Here is a 24064-nt window from a genome sequence, read left to right as displayed (position 1 = left end):
GAGTTATTCTCGCCCTACGTGCATAATCCAAAAGTTTGTCCAAGCGCCACAACTCCTGAATTGACCGATAACACCCCGATCTGATAGAACCCTTAAAGTCATATTGACAGCGCAGCGATTTCGTTCTAAAAGGCGCCACCAGGTGGCGCGACGCGCTTCGCGCGGATATCCGCTGCAGACTGTCCAGAGTACACATGTGTGGACCCCTATCTAGGCACTTTCAACTGTAAAGATGTGCTATTTTAAAACGTACATGTATGTACATACTGTCTGCAGCAAGCAGCAGTTTATCTGCCTACAACAGTCAATTTGCTACCTGCTCACAATGTTAGCAGCAACTACTTGCTGCCAAGAAATTCCTAATAAACCAGTGAAAGCACCAAAGTTACAAGCAATTTCTGTTAATATGATGGCCAGTTAGTTGTACAGGGTGTCTTATTTCTTCAAATCGTGTTGACCCTACGTGACCGTCAATACTTAATTTGACGAATAACTTTGACACGAGTCACTATATTTAGAATGAACGAATCAGGAAAACCAGGGCTAAGAGCCCAATCCAGCTTCCATACGGACAGAGGAAATAGGACAGTACCGTTGGGGTGGGAGGGAGTCAACCTGCTATGGTTTTGCTTTAGTTTCTGCCTGGGTGAGTTAAGCTGGGTTTACACTATGGAAAAATCGACGAGATGATTGGGTTTTCCACGTTCTATCAACTTCTCTATCAGTTGTTCAAAGCTTTTACGTTATCGACCGCGAGTTGAAAAACGCTTCAATATTTGACCCAAAGTGTGCGCGCAGGGCGCCGTGGATACACATTTTTGCATGTATTAATTCGCGCCAGTGTGGCACTGATAGCAACAACCTGCTCTCCCCCCAGGTGGTGTGACACACCCCCTGATTTCTGTTCTCCGAGTGGCCGCACGGCGAAAATAGGACACGTTCTAATCTCGCAACCAGTTGATATTAACCAGTTGCGCACAACTTTTACGTTTACACTGCTAATTTTCGGTCAAATAACTGAAAAACATCAAATTCATCAATTTCACAGCAACAAGTTGATAGTGTAAACCCAGTGTTAGTTTGCTGTCTGTTTTTTCCCCCTCTGGTAACAAGTACTTGCTGCCTTGCAAAAAAACTCAATTTCTAACCCTGGTTACTAGTGTAGAGAGAATGTATATAATATATATCGATCCACTCATGCATGGTGTGAACAGATATCTCTATGGTCAACCCATGTATCTTATATTAGTCTATTAATTAATATGACACCTGCGTACTGGACCTGGGTCAAACCCAGGATTTGTAAGAGAGAACATATCTGATTACTGTGGATGGAAAACTATAAGTGCATTTATTCATATAGAAACACAATCAGTGCATTATTGGTGAAATTTCTGTAAAACAAGGATATGAATTTCTACAGCAGTAATTTATCAGTAAAGCACCAGTGTATTGAAAACATTTTTTATTTAACTGTAACCATAATTGACAAGCATCTATAACACATCAAAGACTATTATTTGCAACATTGCTGATTCAACCTCCTGAGTAACATTTGTTAATACAAAATTAATCAATAATCTAATTATCATATCATCACTACTCATATAGCAACACTCACCAGTGTAAATATACATTGTTATGTACTATATGAACATGATGCATCTTTCACAGCATGATCATCTTTTGCAAGGCTATATAAGTATAAGATTTACTTGAAGTTTAACTTAGTCTTAAATATGTTTTATCATAGCTATGTTATTGATTAGTTATATTAGTTACACAGACAAGAAAGTATATATTTTATTAAATTGGAGCTATACATCAATACTAGCCACCTGACAAAAATCCAAGGTCTTATATTATATATTAGTCCGAGATTCCTCTGACCAATTAATGCCCACACCGACGATTTTGGTGGATTTATCATTTGGTGTGGGTTCAGAGGAATCTCGGACTAATTATATATAAGCAACAACTATTCTAGTTACAAATACAAGCTATACTAGTAGTAGTAACACTAAATATGGTTTCAATTACGGTTAGGTGAGAATAGCCATGCATATAGGGTTAGATCGCAGTAAAATTTCAACTTACAATCAGTGTAGTTTATACAGTAATTTGTATTAATTAACCCTCATAGTCATAGTATAACCCAACCAGGCTGTGTGACTAACGTCAATAGACACAGGTCGCTATTCTAACCCTAGCAATATCGTTTCTTGGAGCTAAGTCATACCGTAGTCATACTCATGAGTCATAGCAGGGAGTCTATAATAGGCTCTATAGCCTATTATAGACTCCCTGGTCATAGTCATAACAAGTGTGTACAGTGTAGTAAACCACAGGCACTTGGACCGTTTCAATAATAAAATGATGGTTAATAAATACAACTTGTCAGTAGCCTACTACTACAGTACCAGCAATAGTCTTAATGTTTGATTTGACCTAATAACTTCACTTCAACACCGTTCAATACACCGCTGCAACACATAGCCCGCACGCCATTGTGCATGCACAAATACACAGTAGATAGGAGTGTGTATTTACTGTGTAGTTTCTCCTATCTAGTACTACTGTGTAACTACTGTGTACTACTGTGTGTCCTAACTAAACTACTGTGTAGTTTCTCCTATCTACTGTGTATTTGTGCATGCACAATGGCGTGCGGGCTATGTGTTGCAGCGGTGTATTGAACGGTGTTGAAGTGAAGTTATTAGGTCAAATCAAACATTAAGACTATTGCTGGTACTGTAGTAGTAGGCTACTGACAAGTTGTATTTATTAACCATCATTTTATTATTGAAACGGTCCAAGTGCCTGTGTAGTAAACATTCCATTATTAGAGGGTCTAATTATAGAAATATAGTAATGAATGGTTAACAGCGTATAGACAGACACACTGACCATCTAGAACGATTCCCATAAAGAATATGATAATATGAACGTTAAATTAATGTTAATTGTTAATGTGTTATTATTACTACAAACACTGTCACTAGCAAGAATTTAAAGGGTTTCAAATTTTTGGAAATTGCTCAAAACACTGGTGCAACCAGTCAATTCTAAAGAAATTGCTTGATACGTGGTATTACTATTAACTAAAACACTGCGCGTTTACCTCAGTCACAGCAACGTCTGTACAGTTTAGAAACACTGACAATCACACCATCAAACGAACTTCGCAAATGGAAGACGTGGGAAGAGAGGAGTGACGCTACAAGTCTTGAGTAACAGTAGTGTGGATCCTTGCACTTGGCCCCTTGCCACTCTTTTAGCAAAAGGGGGCGCTGGCGTTTAAAACCCTCGATTGCACCGTGCTGCCATCTAGTGTCTAAAACAAATGGATCTGAAGCTAATATACTTTACCTGCAAACTTCAACTACAACGATGTTTCAACAAACTAACTTTTCCTATCGCTGGACCCATTTCACAAAGCATTGTAAGAATATCATCAAACACAACACAGTTCCAACATCACATGGCCCAAGGATAGAGAACATGGGTCCCAATAAAACCAATGTATAAAACCATAACCTAATGAGTAATGTGCCTAACCCTAATCCTAACCATAACCCTAACCTATTATATTGATATAATATTATATTTATATTGATGTAAATGACATTGGTTTTATTGGGACCCATGTTCTCTATCCTTGAACCCCTAGTAGAGCTCATAGGGTCTATGAGACTATGTCCCCCACGGTACTGCCGGAACGTCCGGTATACCGGAACGGGTGCAAATCCACTTTAGGCACCTTAGGTATCACGAAGTGATGCACAGATTTCTGTGTATCAAACTATCATCAACTGATGCACAGAATTTCCGTATATCAAGGAATGATGCAAAAACCCTAACCCTAACCCTAAGCCCAACCCTAACCCTAACACACTTCGTGATACCTAAGGAGTAAGGTTATACTTTATGACTTAGGGTTAGGGTTCGGGTTAGGGTTTTTGCATCATTCCTTGATATACGGAAAGTCTGTGTATCAGTTGATGATACACAGAAATCTGTGCATCACTTCGTGATACATAAGGTGCCTAAAGTGGATTTGCGCCACCGGAACGTACCCTGGTACACATGTGTTGTATATATCTATGGCGTAGGCGACTCGATCCCTAGACTCGTTAGTGGAGTAGGCGAGGTACGGTCCGGCATATTAGATAGTAACAGGGTACGTTCCGGCAGTACCCTGGGGGACATAGAGCCTCTCAGCCCTAGTATAATGTTATTTTACCTGAGCATAGCTTAATAGTAATACAAGTACTAGTACACAACTGAGCCTTCTCTTTTTATCTTTGAACTTATGCACCTATATACATTGATTCACAAATTTCTAGGACAAAATTTATTGGTCTACTACATATACTACTAAAAATCTGATCGACATTGGCAATAAAACAATATACCTGATTAAACAGTTGGTGGACGGTATATTAGTATTAATTGCAAAAGTTCCAGATCACCTAAATGTGATAAGATAGCTATGAGCACACAGCGCACTACATTATCGTAACAACAAACCACTTAGCTGACACTCATATAGCTGCTAGATAAACACAATTACTACTATCATACAATTGTGCATTTACAACGTGAAAGACTATACTGACTAGTGAACAAAACCAACAGCTTATACTATTTAATCACATAAATACCCGAGCACAAACACTAAAATATGTGACTAAAACTATAAAATATAAAGAAAATGCATGTTCACAAATGATAAATTAGAGTATCAGGTAAAGCCTGGCGCACATTGCCGAACATTTTCCCGAACAAATGTTCGTCCGAACAAATGTTTTTGTCTGGCAATGTGCGGGTAAACAATTGCTGAGCGCACATTGCCGAACATTTTGCAGCGAACAACCTCGTGGCGCCGTCTAGTAGCTGTGTTGCAAAAAGTCACGTGATCAGTCGGTGATTGTACACAAAAATCATGTGACCACATATTGTGCTGCTATTGGTTACTACTTTACAAATGTTCCTAGAATTGTTCGACGTTCAGCGCAGATTGACGAATCATTCGACGAACAATGTTCGAGATATCAAACATTTCCGATCTTCAGAAACATTGTTCGGAACAAATGGTCGGCGACTTTTTTCACCGCACATTGCCGAACATTTCATGGAACATTGCTACGATACTGTTTTTGAGCAAAATGTTCGGCAATGTGCGCCGGGCTTAAGCATTCTCTATATGCAGCTATTACGTGGTCAAGATCCGCAAGAGTTGCCTCATGCTACTTGCAGCCATTCATGTTACTGAGGCATGTTCACAAGCCTATGATCAATTTTCCTAATAAAACTATTAAATGTTCAACAATTCCTATGTCTAAACACAATTAGCAGCATGATCTTTATCACAATACGTGTCGGCGCATGTGAATTCTTTTACAAAAGCACTGGAAGGTGGTGAATGTCTGAATAGCATGACTATGTGAACGTGAATCCAGCTTCACGGTAACTTTTGTAGATTTTCTCAATGGAATTTATGTAGGCTGCAGTACGAATGTCCAGACCCAAGTTGTACTTCATCGCTATAGCCATAATTGCCTACAAAGAATAATATACTGTAATGCATAAATCCTTGCTTTGCAAATTATAATAAAATTCAGGCAAATAAATGTTCAAGTTTAAGAACTAATGAAATGCAAAGCATTATAGACATATTCAAATTATATGGCTTAGTTTAGCATTTTTAATCTTTTTTATGACATCATTTTTATGCAATAGCCAAATTGTAGAAATAACTATTAGCATATACATAAATATTTCACAATTGATAATAAAATGAGATATATAGTAATACGTAATAGTTTAGTGTATTACTAGGAACATATTCATACAAGATATAGTGCAGATATGAACGTGGTAGTATGAATTTCAATGTTCAAACAATCAAATACTTACACGTGCTGATCTCTCCATGGTATACGCCAGCCCGGAATGTACAATATCCTTCTCAGATGCTCCCTATATATACCATATGAAAAACCATACTGATTACTCCTGACTGATATGATGGTGACAGATTCAAAATTCAGACACAGACATGTATAATATTAAAGATTTTGAACATCACTTCAATAAGGAAGGATTAAAGAAATGTTATTGTATATAATATTATATATTATATTATATTATATCAGGAGTGAATATAAACTAATTTCTTTTAAATTTACTCCTGCTTATAATACATTATATTATTTATACATATACCTGGCAGTTTGCCATTGAAGTATGGAGGATAGAATTGAGGATTAGGCAAGGTTACAAGTATCCTCTCTACGGTCATCACAAGATTAAATTTATCAAAGCATACTATAAAATTTAATGTTTAATGACATAAATGAACATGGACTAAAAGTGATGATTATTAAAGAATAAATATCAATAAATTCATGAATTTCTTAAGATTATCGCTGGAAATGTCATGTTACATTATAATGTTAGATTCTATAGCATCTTGTGTAACGATTTCGTTAAGCTTGTGCTAAAATGATGAATTCCCACTATTATATAAATAAATTATGCTCGCTGTCACAGTAAAACTTTTTCGTTTTTGACTGGCTACATTTATAAAACTATGTATGATAGAATCATTAAAATTGCGTGCATGTGTGGTGATATATACGATCTAATTAAATAGGAAAAACACCTAGATGAAATTCGATGACGGACCGTTTTTAGAACCATCCGGTCTTAAATTTGTAACCGCTACGCTAACTACAAACACGTGCATGGGCAGGAAGTATTAACTGTAGCAGGGGTCATTTATATATCAGTAAATATGTAATAAGCTTTCCCTTTGATAGTTAGTGCAGCATGTACAGCTCCCTGGTGTGTAACTTCTTTGACAGGTGCCTCCCAAAATAGCCAAACAAGCTGATCTCCAATCGAACTACTTCCCTTATGAGATGATCAATACAGTTAAACCTGTATACACCGGTCACTCAAGGGAAACCCCATGAAGTATCTGTTATAGACAGCAGTGCATTCTACAAAAGTGGTTTCACTTTATAACTGCCATTCAAGGAAATCGCTACGTGTTCTTTATGGACAAGTGTCCATTCCAGAGGGGTGATCAATAACACAGGTTTGACTGCAAACTGACATGTGAAATAAATATACATGTTAAGAGTGTGACTTACTTGTATTCTATCTTGGAAAGCCTCACTAGGCATAATTGGTATGCCACCCCCAGCCTTGCCAAACTTGCGCTCTAATGAATGTTGCACACTCTCTGCAAAGCACAATTTACTCGCATTAGGACAATACATTCCAATTATATATTCATCAATAGCTTGTTTTGGTTCCCTTCAGACGGCTTCAGATAAGAGAATATTATGAAACCATCCATATTACTATAAACACAAGTAAACCATAGGTAGTATATATATATTATCTAGTAGTATAGTATAAATTTACACTAGAGATAGTATAGTTAGGTTCATGGTATTATTATTAATATGAAGTTCAGGTTTTGAGTATTGTGCACTGACAAACTTCGTGTCTATAAAACAAAGTAAGCATGCTATAATTGCGCCTAATTAACAGCCATATAAATTTGCATCTACTCTTCTCTAATAGAAGACCATTTACAATATTCTGCTGGCTTGGAAATCGGACTAATTACCCAGCAGGGAAACACTGCATGCCAAGTGTCATGTGATATAATTCCCCTATCGATCAGACTGCTTGATCTATTCACAACATACAACACACAACATCTATAGCTACTATGTACAGACCTAGCAGGTGATAGTTGGAGTCCTTCTCATATTTGAAGGTGAGACGTCCATAGCTGACATGGTTTAGATTCTTAAGCCACTCAAAGTAGGAGACGGTGACACCACCGGCGTTGAGATAAAGATCGGGAATAACCAGAACATTATTTTTGATGAAGTGTGCCTGGGCACCTGCGGTCACGGGTCCATTAGCTCCCTCTGCAATAATCTGTAAGTAGAAGACGTAGCTCATATAAATGATAATCATATTGTGTCACAAGATTTTCCTCAATGTCAATTAATGCTTTCAATACATTCATTAGGAGGTTCAATTAGTATGACCAGTCATTATCTTAGAGGAAGCACACATATCTTTTCTTCGTTAACTTTTCGTTTCATTAACCTTTACTAAATTAAAATTTAAAGTTTCATTTAAAATTTCAGTGACCACCTCAAATACCACGTTTTGCCACCTAAACTGGGAAAACTGTTCTACTGTTCTATGCTAATTATTATGGAAATTTGTGAACATGCATTGCAGTAAATGTTCATTTGTTTTCCTTCAACCTTTGAACGTGTTTTTAACGAAATAGACCAATTCCCTGCTTTCTAGTGTATATACCAAAAAAATGCCATATTGTAATTAGTGCAAAGCATGTCAGGTTCAATGAAACATAAACTGTTTTGCTCACTGAAAATCAATGTTTCCTGCTGAGCAGTGCTGCCGCCTAACGTAAATACTATCTAACTGCAGCAATTTGCAGCAGGAAAAGGTTTGAACCAGTGGAACATGGCTGTATAGCACATCGAGATCTGATACCACAGGTGATGGTATTAAAACACCAATGATGTGATTAAAAAAACACGCGTCTGTACCATGAGATTCCCGGCTGAATCCCATCCCATATTAATGTCCTGGGCGAATGTCCTTGGGATTTGTTTACTATTTAGCATGGTACAAAGATTGTTGTATAACCTAAGAAATGTTGTAAATCTATTTGGGTTGTGATTACCTGTATGCTAAAGCGTAGTCAAGCAGTCGAATTTGATTTGCAGTTAGAACAAGACCAACCTACCTTGGCCTTGACTTTGTGACAGTTTCCAATGTGAATCTGCTTCTCACTAGCAGCAGGTATGAGTATATCGCAGTCTTCATACAACAGCGACTCTTGTTTCGTGTATTGTTCTGCACCAGGGAAGCCCATAATGGTACCATGCTCCTACAATACAATTACAATGGCAGTCATGAACCGAGAAAAGATTTCACCCATTCTAAAAACAGAACCCTAACCCTAACCCTAACACTACAGACTAGAAATATTCCAGATCGAAATTCCATCACTGAAATGACTTGAAACATTTTAGAATATAAATTGTCCACTGCTGTGCAAGACCTTTACATTACTTAAATTAACTGTTAGTATTTTGAGTTGATTACATGACAAAATACGTTGATTAAACCAGGTGTTTAAATGAGAGATAAATATAAATAAGTGTAGCACTGTAACAGCAGTCATTAAAATATTCTTGATATTTTCTTGACTATGAATTGTAACGTTTACCATCAAACACAAATATACTACTGCATTAGCAACAGGCCATTGTTCTTTTCTCGAAAGAGAGAAGAAATCAGTGAGGAAGTCTGTGTGCCAAATGTTCACTGAACAGTTAATATATCTGCACATTAGCATATTTCAACGAACTTACAATGAATATATGAAAGTATAACCCATTTTTAAAACCAAAAATTTCTCAAGGGATCATTCAGGTCATGCTGCCTTTGACTAGCTTTATTTTTGCTACTGACCTCTGTTTTTAAACTAATGGTTAAGTTTCTGCCTGTGATACTACATACTGAACATGATGATTGTAAATAAAACATAGATATTTACACCTCTATTGTTGACAGCATCACGTAGTGTCATAATGTATGGAGATATACCTGTGCTACTGCATTATCTGCATATCTGACAAAGTTCAAATCAACTAAAAAGGTACGCAACAAATTTTCTCACCAGTTTATATTCCTCTAGTTCCTTGGGATGGATGCCCTCTGCATTGTAGATAGCACCATCCCACTCCTGAACACCGATGCACTTTGCTCCAGCTCGGTGCAAGTAGCGGCATGAGTGAAGTCCCACGTTACCGAAACCCTAGTCCAAAGACACACACATAAACACCAACACGGCAACGAATTCTACTAAGATAGATTAATTAATAATAGTAAGTATGTTGCTCAACAGTTTGAGTTTTAGCAAAATCAAACTGTAGAACAAGTACAAAAACAATTCCATGTTCTCTTTTCAGTAGTGATAATAAACTTTTGAGTGGTCAATTGAAACATTATGTGATCCATTGAGGACCACCCGTGAGGAGATGAATAAGGTACGCTGACATACCTCTAACAACAGCCATGAAGTTAATTGTTGACATTGCAATGAAGTTAAAATCGCATTTGGACTTTAGAAGCGACAGATGAGTCGCATAAATGCACGCTGAACATGAAATTACAGCTGGCAAGCATCTGAATGTGTGCTCATCTTAATATAGCCATGACCATATCAACAAGTAAACGCATAGATCCCTACATGTGTGTCAGCCACTGTCCGATATAGCTTGGCTACTGCAATGGTGTGGCATTAACTGGAATAGACCCACACCCACGGTGCAACTCAATAAGATTACTTAGCTAGGAGAATGATTCAAGACACACATTGCGCACTATCATTTGTCAGATGTAAAGGCAAGACTTTGTTGTTAAAAAACATTTTCATGATTTCATGAGGTAGAGAGAGTCAGAGCCAGAACCGGCAGGGTGTGGGCAAGGACACCCTGCACTGGTGATGGATGTAGCACCTGCTGCATGATCACTCATGTAGTTACTACCATCTGTACGACCTGCACGTATGTTCGCGCGTGTGAGTAGAAACAAACGTGGTTTGAAAACACCCATGTCGAACTTTCCCCCACCGACCAATGCTTCTGCTTTCCGTCATCAATCATCAATCACATTCATGAGCGCTATTAAGCTAGAACATTACCATCAGTGGCGAAAATCACCGTCTTTACGACATATTGGCCAGCTGTCCACTGTGCATATGCCCGTACACAGTAGTTTGCCTACCTGCACAATGAATGTTTTTCCTCCAAACCCAGGAAATAGCCCAATGCTGCTCATGTAGTTTGCTTCATGGACAAATTGTTCAATTCCATGAAACACGCCCTGTGTACGAAAACAATGCAATGACAACCAATTACAAGCAGAATAATGTGAAAATGATATGTAATTGCAAATATTTAATATTATCAAGCCTACCATGATAGAGATTTTTTCTATCATTGTACTCTTGATAATATGCATACTGACAGGAGAATGAATCAGGAATGCAATAAGCATTTTAGGAGATATTGTCAATGTTGTGAAGGGATAAACCCCAGTGAACTTGAGACTAGTATAAACAAAGGCTGAACAAAACATAGATGCAGGATTACCTTGGAGTAAGTGGGGAATCAGAATATGGTACGTAAGTTTAGGCCAAAAGCTAGGGTTATGCTATGTAAAGCTGCACAGTGTTCACATAATACGCTCACGCATGCACGTACGGACACGACACGCGCACGGCTACGCATGCACGCACTCACGCGCGCATACCAACAAATACATTATATGACAGAGCAATATGGCTGTGAACCCCCGCGAGGTCAGTCTGCTGTCCTAGGATACCAAGACTGTAATCGATCCACTCTTCTTAGCCAGTAAGGCTTCTAATAGAACATGTTAATGACTCTCTCATGAGCACCGCCGCTGATACATGTATAAGCACTGAGCTGCTCTTACCCTGCCTGTGGCCGACACTCTGCCATGGATGCCTCCCTGCGACACAGGCTTGCCTGTCACGCACGCATGCGCGTTTATGTCTAGGTAACCTGTAACATGGTTCATACAGGACTGAAAAATGTATCAAGGACTTTTCAAGGACTTTTCAAGGACATTTTATCAGAAATTCAAGGACATTTTATTATCGGACATTTTATCGGAATCCATACACGGAACAAAACATACCTGGATTAATTTAATAACCCCATTCTTAATCACTGTCACCTCTAAAACTTACCTGGATCATATTAATAAACCCTTCTAAACACTGTCACTTCTACAACATACCTTGATTTACTGACTGATTTTATTGACTTACTGTAATTTGTGATCATGATTTAACTGTCTATCGCGTCTATAGCTTTTTAAGCTCATTTAACGCAATTTTTATTGAGGTTTGCACATTATTGTTATTGGTTCAAAATTTCTTTTTAATACAGGCAAGGATTCTTTCTAAAAATTCAAGGACATTTTCATGAAATTCAAAGACTTTTCAAGCACAAAATCAACATTTACTAAATTCAAGTACTTTTCAAGGACTCCCCTCAAATTCAAGGACTTTTCAAGGACTCCCCTCAAATTCAAGGACTTTTCAAGGACTGTGCGAACCATGTGTAAGCATACAACGATATGGGCATTCTTACGCTACATTACGTACGTTACGTTACGTTACGTTACGTTATTTTAGTTACGTGGACTGAAATTAATTTACTGAAACAGACGACAGCTATGTATTGCCACCCGTGCACGTGCGCACGCACGGACGCACGCATGCACACATACGCGTATAAATATATTTCAACATTGATGCAAACAATGCTGAAAGTATGGCACCGTTTCCACGTTATAGCCATTCTTGCTAATTGGTCTACTATGTAGCTTATGTGCTACAACGTACTAAATCCTGCATAAAGTAAAGCATTATTCAATTATCAAGCTTTGGTTGATGTAGAAAAGAATTTAGCAGACATCACACATCTGACAACTCTGCCACGTATCACTTTCTGTCTGTCAGTGGTTGTCAGCACCCAGCACATGTCAATTGATTTCAAAACAATAATAAAACAAAGAGCAATTCTTCAAGAAATGAACCGATGCAACGTACCTACTGTTTTCGCATATGTGCTAGCAATCCATGACATCTCACGCTCTCCTGTACCCATGTCAGGGGCAGGCACATCTATTCCAGGTCCTAAAAGCGCAAGAACCACCGTGGATAAGTTATCTTACAATAGGGGCATTCCTACGAGCACATCTTACTCAAAGACATACATCATGACATACGAATGACGCTCTATTACTTAGTTAACAATTGACTAGCATAACTTGAGAATTGGGACTACACATTGGAACCAAACAACACTTCTTAAAAGCTCACTCGATAAATGAAATTTTGTGACCAGTTATATGGTCGTTCCCTGTATAATAAATATAATACAACACATTAGATTTACCTGAAACAACAATGATAAAAAGAAAAACTGACTGAATTTCAGACAATTTCCTTCTTGACGGCTTTCACAGCTGGCTGACAATTCTATAGCAGAAGCTCACCTGATACTTGCAATGGGGGGGGGGGGCACAAGATAAGGTCAGCCCTTCTAACGACACAACATTTTAGACTTACGACGTCATATCTGCCCGATGAACGAAGTTTCTGACAATGTGTACCCCCCCCCCAACCCACCTCCTAGTTACTATACTTGGCTCAGATTTTGCATCAGTTTGCACAGCTGTTTTCTTGTGGGGTAGGGTAGGGCCTACCCACTTCCTCATTCATACACACACGCATATGCACACCCGCACGCACACGCACGCACGCGCACGCACGCACGCACGCACACACACACACACACGACGAACGCGCACGCAGTCGCGAACACGCACGCACACACGTTGCAATCAATATTGGCAGGCTAATTGTATACGCTGAGAACACTCGGCTATTTATACTCCAACTGCCAGTATTGCCAGTAATACAGGCAGATCTGGAACGCTCACATATTTGCGACTAGCATCAGCCTCATCCTGTTAATAAACATGCCCTGCATCTTCCGTCACGAATGATATACAGCACGCAGCAATAAACCCTCACTATACTTGCCATGGAAACCAGCACACGCATTTCGAAATATTTTTCAAAATAAACTTTTGAATAATTAGCCTAATAACTTTAAGTAACACGTGCGCGATTTCCTGAGCATGGTACATCCGAGTGCGTCGAAAGTAATCGGTGTCAAAGAAGAAAACGAAAACGGCTCGACGTAACGAATTAAGACAAACACTTAGATGATAAGTGTCCAGAACTCGTAACTTGTCTGTAAAACGGGGCATGATAGCATACACGTGTTTCCGCGTGTGGTGATGCATTCCACCGCGCACGGTAGAGGTCTATGACTCTATATACTGTAGCTACATCGTAAAGGAGCGGGTAAGAAGCTTCCATTCATATAATCATCGCGCTATTAACCACGCACTCCCGACAGCTCTCCGACGCTCGCACAGCTACCCGCGATCCATACACACGCAGCGATTGCTCCCCAAGGCGACGCGCGTACGTGTGTGTGTGTGTGTGTGTGTGTGTGTGTGTGTGTGTGTGTGTGTGTGTGTGTGTGTGTGTGTGTGTGTCTGTGTTTGTCACTATGCAGTGATGCATTAACTCCACCGTGTGACTCTGCCACTGCGGGCTTATTAGGGGGCAGACCATAGATATACTATAGCGAGACAGCCCCCCCCCCCCGTCTTTTGTACTTTATTGACTTCTGACGTAATCTGTCCCCTACGTATTCTAGCTGATTGCTTTCGCACGACCAACACCGCGTTAGGTATACTGTATAGGCCATATTTTTCGCGTACAGATATTTTCGCGAATTCAGACTTGACGGACAATTTCGCGAGTGGTTAATTTCGCGGTCGGTGAATTCCCGAATCAGTGAAGAACAGCGTATTCTTATTTTCGCGTGTTGTTATTTTCGCGGTCAGGGGACGCGTTCGCGAAACTCGCGAAAATTAAACCACCGCGAAATATACAGCGTATACAGTAGGCCTCTCCTCGCCACGCCGCACCTATGAAGCCTTTCTTCGCTAGCTCCATCGTGAAGCGGCGCGTGATCTTCTCCAGTTCGTCCTCGCTGTAGTTGCGCGGGTTGATGCGCACTCCGGCCTTGGCTCCTCCGAACGGCACGTCGACGCACGAGCACTTGTACGTCATCAGGGCAGCGAGGGCCTGAACCTCGTCCTTGTTGACGTGCTCGCTGAAGCGGATGCCTGCAAGGACGACGACAACGTAACGCCATGCACTCCCGCTATCGTCTCGATTACACACAGTGCGTACGACGACGGCGGCGTGTAACTCCGTATAAATATGTCCGCTCTGTATGAATGGCGTATAACTGTGTGTGTGTGTGTAACTCATTCCGTGTGTAACTCTATGTAAGTGTCGCATAACTCTCTATTCCAGGATATGTGTGCGGTACAGTTGTTTAACGGGGCTCATTATGCACAGTAATTAGCCTGGGGCCCGTTGCATAAATTACTGTGACGTACAATAAATGTGTATGAATGTGAGTTTTGTGATCGATTCTCATCCAATCAGCAGCCTTGCGACATTAAATTATGAAGTTCCTGTTATCGTGAATTTTCTCATAGCTGCGATACGTTTCTGTCAACGCTACTCTCGTAACATTAACATTAGTCGTAAGTGTTATCTTAGCATTAACAATACATTAGCATTAACTTTACGATGTTTCTGACAACGGCCGCCTGAACTTCAGCGAATACATTTCAGCGCTTCTGGCAACGTCGTCTCGTCCTTTCAAATCATCGCATCATTTGGTTGCAGTCTAACCCTGGGATGAGCAACTCGTGGGTCAGCTGATCATCATGGGTCGCCTCCAATTACACAGAGACTTTACACCGTAATATGACACAAACACTATCGGGAAATTCAGACAAGCATTTCTAGTCAGATAACAAGTGATGTATATGTTTATATCACGTAGCACAGTTGAATATGATCAGGAGTTAATAAAGACAAATTTGTCTTTATTAACTCCTGATATGATCCAGCATGCCCACAAAGCTATACTAAACAGTATCGTTACCAGTGTGCGTGCATAATTTATAGTGACATGTGTCCGCATTACCTATAAATCCATCATCATATGGATGATGATTATTGATCATACCACCGTAAGTAGCTATATTTTTAGGTATACAAACGGTATCTCCTAGAACCAAGTACCGTGCAGTAATAATAAGCAGTGCCGTGCCTATGTAGGCCTACACTGTACAGTAGTCTATCGAGAAACACATCGATGATAACTAGAGTGGTTCCCGGTCTTACAAGGCCTGCGACCCAGTTTCTGATATGATGGTCAGACTAGCTGTACCTACGATTCACAGCTACGTACAACTAGCGGTAGGAGAGCGGCAACAATAGAGGAACATGGTACGTTCAGAAACTGAGTAGTATGTTCGGACACTAACCAGTATGTTCTTATACTATACCAGTATGTTCTTATACTATACCAGTATGTTCCTACACTAACCAATATGTTTTTACACTAACCAGTATGTTCCCACACAAACCAGTATGTTCTTACACTAACCAGTATGTTCCCACACTAACCAGTATCTTCTTACACTAACCAGTATGTTCGAACACTAACCAGTATGTTCTTACACTAACCAGTACGTTCTTACACTAACCAGTATGTTCCCACACTAACCAGTATGTTCGAACACTAACCAGTACGTTCTTACACTAACCAGTATGTTCCCACACAAACCCAGCGTGTTCGAACACTAACCAGTACGTTCTTACACTCACCAGTATGTTACCACACAAACCAGTATGTTCGAACACTAACCAGTACGTTCTTACACTCACCAGTATGTTACCACACAAACCAGTATGTTCGAACACTAACAGTATCTCCTACACTAACGCAGTAGTGTTCCTAAACACTAAACCAGTATGTTCGACACTAAGCCAGATATGTTTCGACACTACGAAGTATGTTCTACCTACACCAGTACGTTCTTACACTAACAGTATGTCCTACCAGCTAACCAGTATCTTCCTAACATAACCAGTATCTTCCTAGCACTAACCAAGTAATCTTCCTACACTAACCAGTAGCTTCTTACACTAACCAGTATGTTCGGACACTAACCAGTACGTTCTTACACTAACCAGTATGTTCTTACACTAACCAGTATGTTCCCACACAAACCAGTATGTTCCTACACTAACCAGTATCTTCTTACACTAACCAGAATGTTCGGACACTAACCATGCAGTATGTTCCTGCACTACCCAGTATGTTCCGACCCCTGCCAGTAAGTGGCGACAGTGTGTTTATGAAATGAAGGCTCATTGGACTATGACTAATTTCGAGGTGCTTGCATACAATTGATTTACGATGTGTGGCCATAATATATATACTATATTATCATAATCTCGCCTTGTTTCGTGTATCAACTCCTTCCTTCCTTTAGCTACGTGTCATACTATTAAAGTTGTTGACACATGCGCAGTGTGTGCATTATAAATAGAGTAAGTTTACCATGGGGTACCATGGGGTACTCATTAACCAAAGGGACGCTGACTTATATCAACTGTTGGCTGTTGCTGTGAGAGACTCTATCCACCGAGCTTAAAAACGTGTTTTAAATTTCACACGTATATATATATATGAAACTCAACATTAGCTCTATTCAGTTATGTGCTTGAGAAATTGAGCTCACATTAATGTGAATTTGTATTAAATACGCAATTACAGGCACGCATACGTATGAGCCCATTGACACACTGTGTGTGCATAGAAAGTTTCCTGTCCATCAACTTCAATATAATTACCAAAATCTACTATAACAAGAACTATACAGGCATGCTACACCCGCCCTAGCCACAAGTTACGTTTTCTCATCTCACTACGTGGCTCCTACGACGTGAAACAGTCGTAAAGCGTAGTTTGGTTACACCCGCCCCAGCGGATTGGGCCTCCCCCACCCTCTCCAACTAGTACCACGCCAACCTCCCAAACTATCACTGTTCCACTCTTTTCCCCATCCGTTATTATCCTACCCGCCCCAACTGTCCCTATCCTATCTCCTTACCAACTGTCCCTATCAGGACTATCTTTGCCAACTGTTACTATCCTACCCATCCCAATTGTTACTAGATCCTATCCTTCCAAACTTTTACTGTCTTATCCTTCCTAACTGTTCCTATCCTATTCTTCGCAACTGTTACTATGGTACTCTTATTAGCTGTTCATATCCTACACTCCAGTGGCGTAGTTAGGGGGGGGCAAAGGGGGCCATGGCCCCCCTGTTGATCCGAAAGTTAAAAAAAATGTAAAAAATAAAAATTGTTCTACTAAAATGAGAATTGTCGTAGTCAGAATGAAGGCTGTACATGTACTCAAAAGTGCCTCAAATACCATCTCCTGCTATCTACATTTTCATCATTTTCTGGGGGAGGACCCCCATACCCCCCACCTGTTTTCACCCCCCCCCTCTTTGGAATCCTGGATCCGCCACTGAACAGTTATTATTCAGGCACACAACACTACACATTACGCTGCAGACGCTCACAACGCTCAGAGGCGTTCAGCAATCACTCACATCATTGGCCGATTTGTTTACAAGTTACCGCCCACCTAACTTCACCAGTAGAGGGCGGTACCCACCAAGTGAATGTCTCTTTCGCGCGCGCACCACTCACAGCCCAAACTCCACAACAGGTGGCGCTCTCGCTCTGGCTCAATTCTACTGTCCTGAGTGTGGGAAGGGGCACTGCATGCAGTTTGCTCACAGCCACGGCACATACAGGCACTTGAAGCGTTTCAATAAAATATAATGCTAAATAAATACGAAATATATTTAGTACCAAATTCTTAATGTTTCTATACTCTCTTTCACCTAGTATAAATCTATTATTGCTGACAGTTTCCTTCAAACGTACATACTTACTAACTTAGCTTGCTTTGTTGTAATTTACATTCAAGATTGTTTATTTATATTGTCATTACTGTACGCATTCTGCTCAAAGTTTGCTTGACATAGGAATTATCTCTGCTTATATCTTGTATAACGTTTAAGCAATTGTGAATCATTTAATTTTTGTATCTTCATATTTGTATTATTCTTCACTTTGTTCAGTTTCACTCTTAAAGTTCACTCATAGTTAAAATCTTATAGTAAATTATTACTAGTACAATGTTAATATATTTCTCTTCCTGCTCAACGACAGTTGCCCGCTTACTTTTTAAATTATAATTTTCTAGGGGATGGCTGACTAGATGACCGTATGGTCTTTTCGCCATCCCTTCGCGGTATTATTTTCTTATTTGCCTTGTAAATTCTTGTTCTATGTTGTAAGCGAAAAATAAAACTGTTATATCTTATATCTTATATCTGTAAATTCCGTTCAAATCCTATCTGTACAACATACGCTGCCGGCGGCCATTGCTCTCGCGGCTGCACTGTGCACACTTACACTTATACAGCGGCGGATTTAGGGGGGGGGGCGACCCGGCTCCGGCCCCCCTTTGAGTTTAGGCAAAAGAGAGAGAGAGAGAGAGCATACTTAAAACGGTACGCGTCACACAGATACATAGTTACACCATTTGCGGTATTTTGTTTCGTGTTTTTGCCCTGGACTGATTTCACTGGAAGCAGCCTGACCTACGAGCAGACGCCGACACGTGTGGGACCAGTTCGGTGTAACGATTCATCCCTTTTAGTAAGTCTCTCGAGGTTCTCTGCAGCAGTGACATGATTTAAATTAAAGGGTTTCTGCAATATTGATCTGTGCCTTTTTGTGGCTGATACTATATCAGTGCACGTGACGCTGATTGAGACATGTTACACATTACCAGCACATATTTTCGCTCGTGCCTAATTTCGCGGCAATCGTTTGAGTCTATTTTCGTAAGGCCTACTCTCTTGTTCTCTCAATATAAGTCATGTTTTTCCTTGAATATTTTCGAAAATCTTTCAGATTCTGACTTTCAGTACTCTGACTTTAGTTCACTATATAGTTTTACCTGTATACGGTAACACATAATTCAAGTCACTACAAGATAACACACATTTAGTGAGCGCGCGCGATAATAATTAACACAACAGATCAACTACAGAATTACCAGTAAAAGATAAGCTTTATTTTTCTCACAAAAAAATATTAAGAAAGAGACTTAGCAAGTCCAATGTGACAGATGCTACCAATAAAAATGCGTAATTTTGAAATATTCATGGAGATACATTTGGTAGTTAAAAGGCGAGAGAACGCATCTTTCACCCCCCCCCTCTTTGGAATCCTGGATCCGCCACTGAACAGTTACATATCTTGGGAGCAGTGAACAACGAACCATAATGTCACCTTTTCACATGGCGCCCAAAACAAAGATTGCAGAGCTGAGAAGTGGGGGAGCGTAGGGTGTAGAGAGAGAGCTATAGGCGGCGGAGCCATTAAAATATTAAGTCATCCGCTATTTTGCGCAGTTCGCTGTTTTTGGCCCCCCCCTGTTAAAAAATCCTGGCTACGCCACTGCTACACTCCATACAGGTCTAATATTTCACTCTTTCCATACTACTGTTTCATCTTCACCAACTACAGTATTCAAAATACTCCCTCCCAAACTATTCCCATTGCTAGATAAATATTATCAAGAGTTCATAATAGAAGTCCATAATAATAAAATAATTTTCTATTATGAACTCTTGATATTATCAGGAGTGAATAATAGAGATTCATTCTATTATTCACTCTTGATATTATCACGAGACATAGCCGTGGAATCGGTACAACTGCTAAGTAAGTTCATTGCCCCCGCATGCTAATGTAAACACGCTGATTAGTGATGTGATTACAGCCAACTGTTCCTACATTCGATCAAGTATTCTGCCTGAAGCAATAACACTGAAGCATGCGAACATTTTAAACATTGTGTATTTGTCCGGTAAATCCTGAGCCAAGGGTCGAAACTAACAGATATACACTTTTCTGATGGTCCGAGTTGCCAAAAACCTGTTTATGCAGCATTTTGCTGTTAGTAGTGTTACGCTACCAACCCTCCCGTACAGTAAGAAAGAGAATGAGCGTGCGATTATAAGTACATGTTATCTGATGTTATGCACCTTGCAAACAATTTTACCCAGAAAACCTAAAATCTCTGCCATAAAGAATATAGATTATGGCTGTCACATATCCGGAGTAAAAGCATTTTTTCTTGATATCAATCCTCACTATTTTTTATGTAACAGCTAGATAGTCGTTTTTGAAAATCATATATATATATCTGTCTGTTGTGTTAGCAAATACTCCAAGTACGTAACGTATACGTATACATACTTTTTAAATTTTTAATGAACTGGTAATATCTCTAGCATGCCTTTCCCCACCGACGTAGCGGTCTATTTCAACCGAACCTGCAGAAACGTATAACAACAATTTTGAATGAACTGTTAGCGATGCTAGTCGAGAACCAGAAGAGGGTGGTGGAGTGGAATTCGGGGGATAATAACTCTTATTTGATGAGAGCAGGTTCAAACGAGAGAGTGGTCAAGATGCCATTAGTATTCGGTTCTTGGTCAGTGCAAGGTGGGCAGAGAGACTCTTACCTAAAAACATATAGCTGTATAAATGCTCTCATTCATTTAGTTAAAACTATCTACACTTGCTGCGTGTATGCGAGAATGGGTAGAATAAATGTTGTTTCTAATGCTGCTTCCTCATCATCAACCAAACCATCTCACCCAACGAGATGTATTAAACCAGAATAGAGGTGCAAACCTGTCATTACACTGATACCATTGACGTGGAAGTCGACTCTCTGATAATTCTCTTTCATGCACTACTGTACATCTCTGTTATCCACTGAGCTCTATTAATACTCATTAATAGAGCTCAGTGGTCTATACCATCAAATCCATAAAGGACACTTTTGATGTTGTAGTTATACGCCACTTTAGTGGAAGTCATCTAGAGTTAAACTACCTACATAGAGTGAACAGCTCCCCATAAATGGTACATTCCACACCTCCCTTGAGTGGCACTCATACATGATACCACATCCATAGAATCAAGAGCATATTAAGAAGGCTTGATACGCTCTTGATAGAATGGACATCTGTCTATAAAAGGTACTGGCTCTTGAGTAACAGTTTTAAAATAAAAGTTCTATAGAAAAAAAACTGTCTATGAAGAACATGTTCGCCATTTCCCTTAAAGCGAGGATTTCTCATGTTTTTACCAACCGTTTTCATATTTTCTCAACCGCTCTGATACTTAACTTGCATAACACCAAATGTATATATAGTAAGGCTAACATGTAATAGACCACTCGCACAACAATCTTTCCACCCATATGTGCACCGATCTGCATTTCAAATTAGACTGTTTACATAATATCAGGAGTGAATAATAATAGATTATCATACTATATCATATATCTATTATTATTCACTCTTGATAATATGTTATCAACAAACCTAGACCATGATTTTTGCTTCGCGAAATTGGAACGCTGTCTCTACACAAGGTTAATGACCTTTGTATACATTTCGATATAGCTACCAGTCTATAAATATTTGCGGCGCATAACTACCTGCGCTCGTTTTGAGGGAATGTTTGAACATTCCATTATCGCGAATGTGAAGATAGCGGGCACACGTTTGCTGTTCATTTACTGTGAACATTTGTTGCCTATAACAGCAGGAATGCGTAATAATTTTTATGCTAAAGTGATCAGCAATATGTATGCTGACAGGCGAGTCTAAATTTCTCTTCATTTATTAATTCCTCAATTTACTTGTGACATGATCGATCATTTTAAGTGATCGTGATCACTACATACAGGTTTGACTGTACATACGTGTATTATGTACACATATAATCGTTGTATAAATTAAAACTTCCTACCTCCCTTGCATGGCGTTCTATGCTGACTGTGCTGTGCCCTCCATCCATCTATCATCTCTATGACACCGTTGTCTCGTCGGATCGGGAATGAGATAGATATGGTGTGCTGACATGGCTTGATTGTTCGCAGAATACCCTGCACACGAAGCCTCTTCTCATCCTCAGATAGCTTTACTCCCTTATAGTCTGCGACTAAGTGATCCTCTAGGTAAAGGAAGTAACACCAGGATTCACAATTAAACTCAAGTTTAGACATTTTTTCATTTTCAAATGTTTCTTTTGGTCTATTCAAAAATTTTAGGGCACCACGGCGCATTAGAGGGGTAACAAGGCAAATTCTCGCATCAAAGAAAAGAGAACAAGATAACATTTTCTTAAAACACGTTCTATGTAACCTGGGGAGCGTTTCATGGGTATGGCAGCTATGTACGTTTCTTACTATAGACATCGTCCAGGTTTTTGAGGCACCACTACAAGTAAGAACGGTGACCAAGGCACTTGATGTAGGGAAATTTGATGCTCATTGCATTGCTCTAATAGATAGGGATTCTATGGCCTAGATAAATCTATGATTGCCTCCTATTATAAACCTAATAATATCAGGAGTCTATCAATAGACTCCTGATAGACTCCTTATTGATAGACTCCTGATAATATATATAGGCTGTACATCAGGACTTGTCAACGACTGTAAAATGCGTGTGAAAGAAACACCTTACTGCCTTAACAAAAGTATGCACATTAGTAAAAGTGTACAGACACATTCACTAATCAACACAATCACTGTTCAAGATGTTGGCTGGCCAATATGAAACAGTGAGAAACCTGAAATAAAACAAGAGCTGCAGAGCATCTGGGCTCATCTGAGGTCTGTTGCTACGGTTATAAACATAACATTTCAGTCGTGCGTAGTGACACCTTTGTTAGGTGCAGATATGCAGATACGCAGTTGCGTACACATCATTTCAACCACCTCTTGCATACCTCCCAAATCCCATTGGTTGATACAAATCGCGTGCCTGAAACTCCTGTTTTATGGTGCATTGTGACCCTAACCCTAACCCTATTAAAAAATAATAAAAAATTAATTGTTGTAAAAATTATTTGTTGTTATTAAATTGTTGTAAATAAATCATGTAAATATTTGCGTTAATTGGAAAAAAATAGATAAATGGATAAAGATAGAAAAATACAGAAAACAGGTAAATAATAAAAAATCAGATGGGATTCGATCCAACGACCTTTCAGCCGTGACGCTTGTGCTGTACGCATTCGGCTTTCCAGGCTTATTGGGTTTCTAGATTATGGATGTGCCATGAATATGACAACACTGTGACATCATTGAGGCAGTTCAGGAATCCATGTTTAACCCGCCTCTTGAGGGTCAAAAGGTTATCAGACACTTACTCTTCGCACGTCAGTGGAAAGCACATTTCATGGGCCTTTCAATAAAGTTATAAAAATGGTAGGTCATGCAGCGCTGAAACAAAAAAGGTTTTCACTCTGTCCATTAGGCCA

General features: G+C 39.6%; 2 protein-coding genes across 2 annotated transcripts in view; both read right to left on the bottom strand.

The window, feature by feature from the left end:
* LOC106810375 (glutamate dehydrogenase, mitochondrial-like) overlaps positions 1-3617 on the bottom strand; it is a 35616-nt gene extending 31999 nt beyond the window's left edge. The window contains exon 1 of the mRNA XM_014813695.1: positions 3122-3617. The gene's annotated coding sequence lies outside the window, so the exon portion shown is untranslated. The remainder of the gene's footprint in view (positions 1-3121) is intronic.
* A 1506-nt stretch (positions 3618-5123) lies between these two features.
* The window catches only part of LOC106810374 (glutamate dehydrogenase, mitochondrial-like), a 23287-nt gene continuing 4346 nt past the window's right edge, over positions 5124-24064 (bottom strand). Inside the window, exons 2-12 of the mRNA XM_014813694.1 lie at positions 22547-22750; positions 14680-14880; positions 12719-12805; positions 11575-11663; positions 10861-10959; positions 9752-9889; positions 8813-8956; positions 7761-7965; positions 7161-7252; positions 5920-5982; positions 5124-5562 (exon numbers count right to left, since the gene is read on the bottom strand). Coding sequence (XP_014669180.1) covers positions 5443-5562; positions 5920-5982; positions 7161-7252; positions 7761-7965; positions 8813-8956; positions 9752-9889; positions 10861-10959; positions 11575-11663; positions 12719-12805; positions 14680-14880; positions 22547-22750 — 1442 coding nt within the window. The 3' untranslated portion in view covers positions 5124-5442. The remainder of the gene's footprint in view (positions 5563-5919; positions 5983-7160; positions 7253-7760; positions 7966-8812; positions 8957-9751; positions 9890-10860; positions 10960-11574; positions 11664-12718; positions 12806-14679; positions 14881-22546; positions 22751-24064) is intronic.

This window comes from Priapulus caudatus, unplaced genomic scaffold (assembly GCF_000485595.1).
Source record: "Priapulus caudatus unplaced genomic scaffold, Priapulus_caudatus-5.0.1 Scaffold436, whole genome shotgun sequence".
Lineage (NCBI taxonomy): Eukaryota > Metazoa > Priapulida > Priapulimorpha > Priapulimorphida > Priapulidae > Priapulus > Priapulus caudatus.
This window is presented reverse-complemented; position numbering and strand designations above follow the sequence as displayed.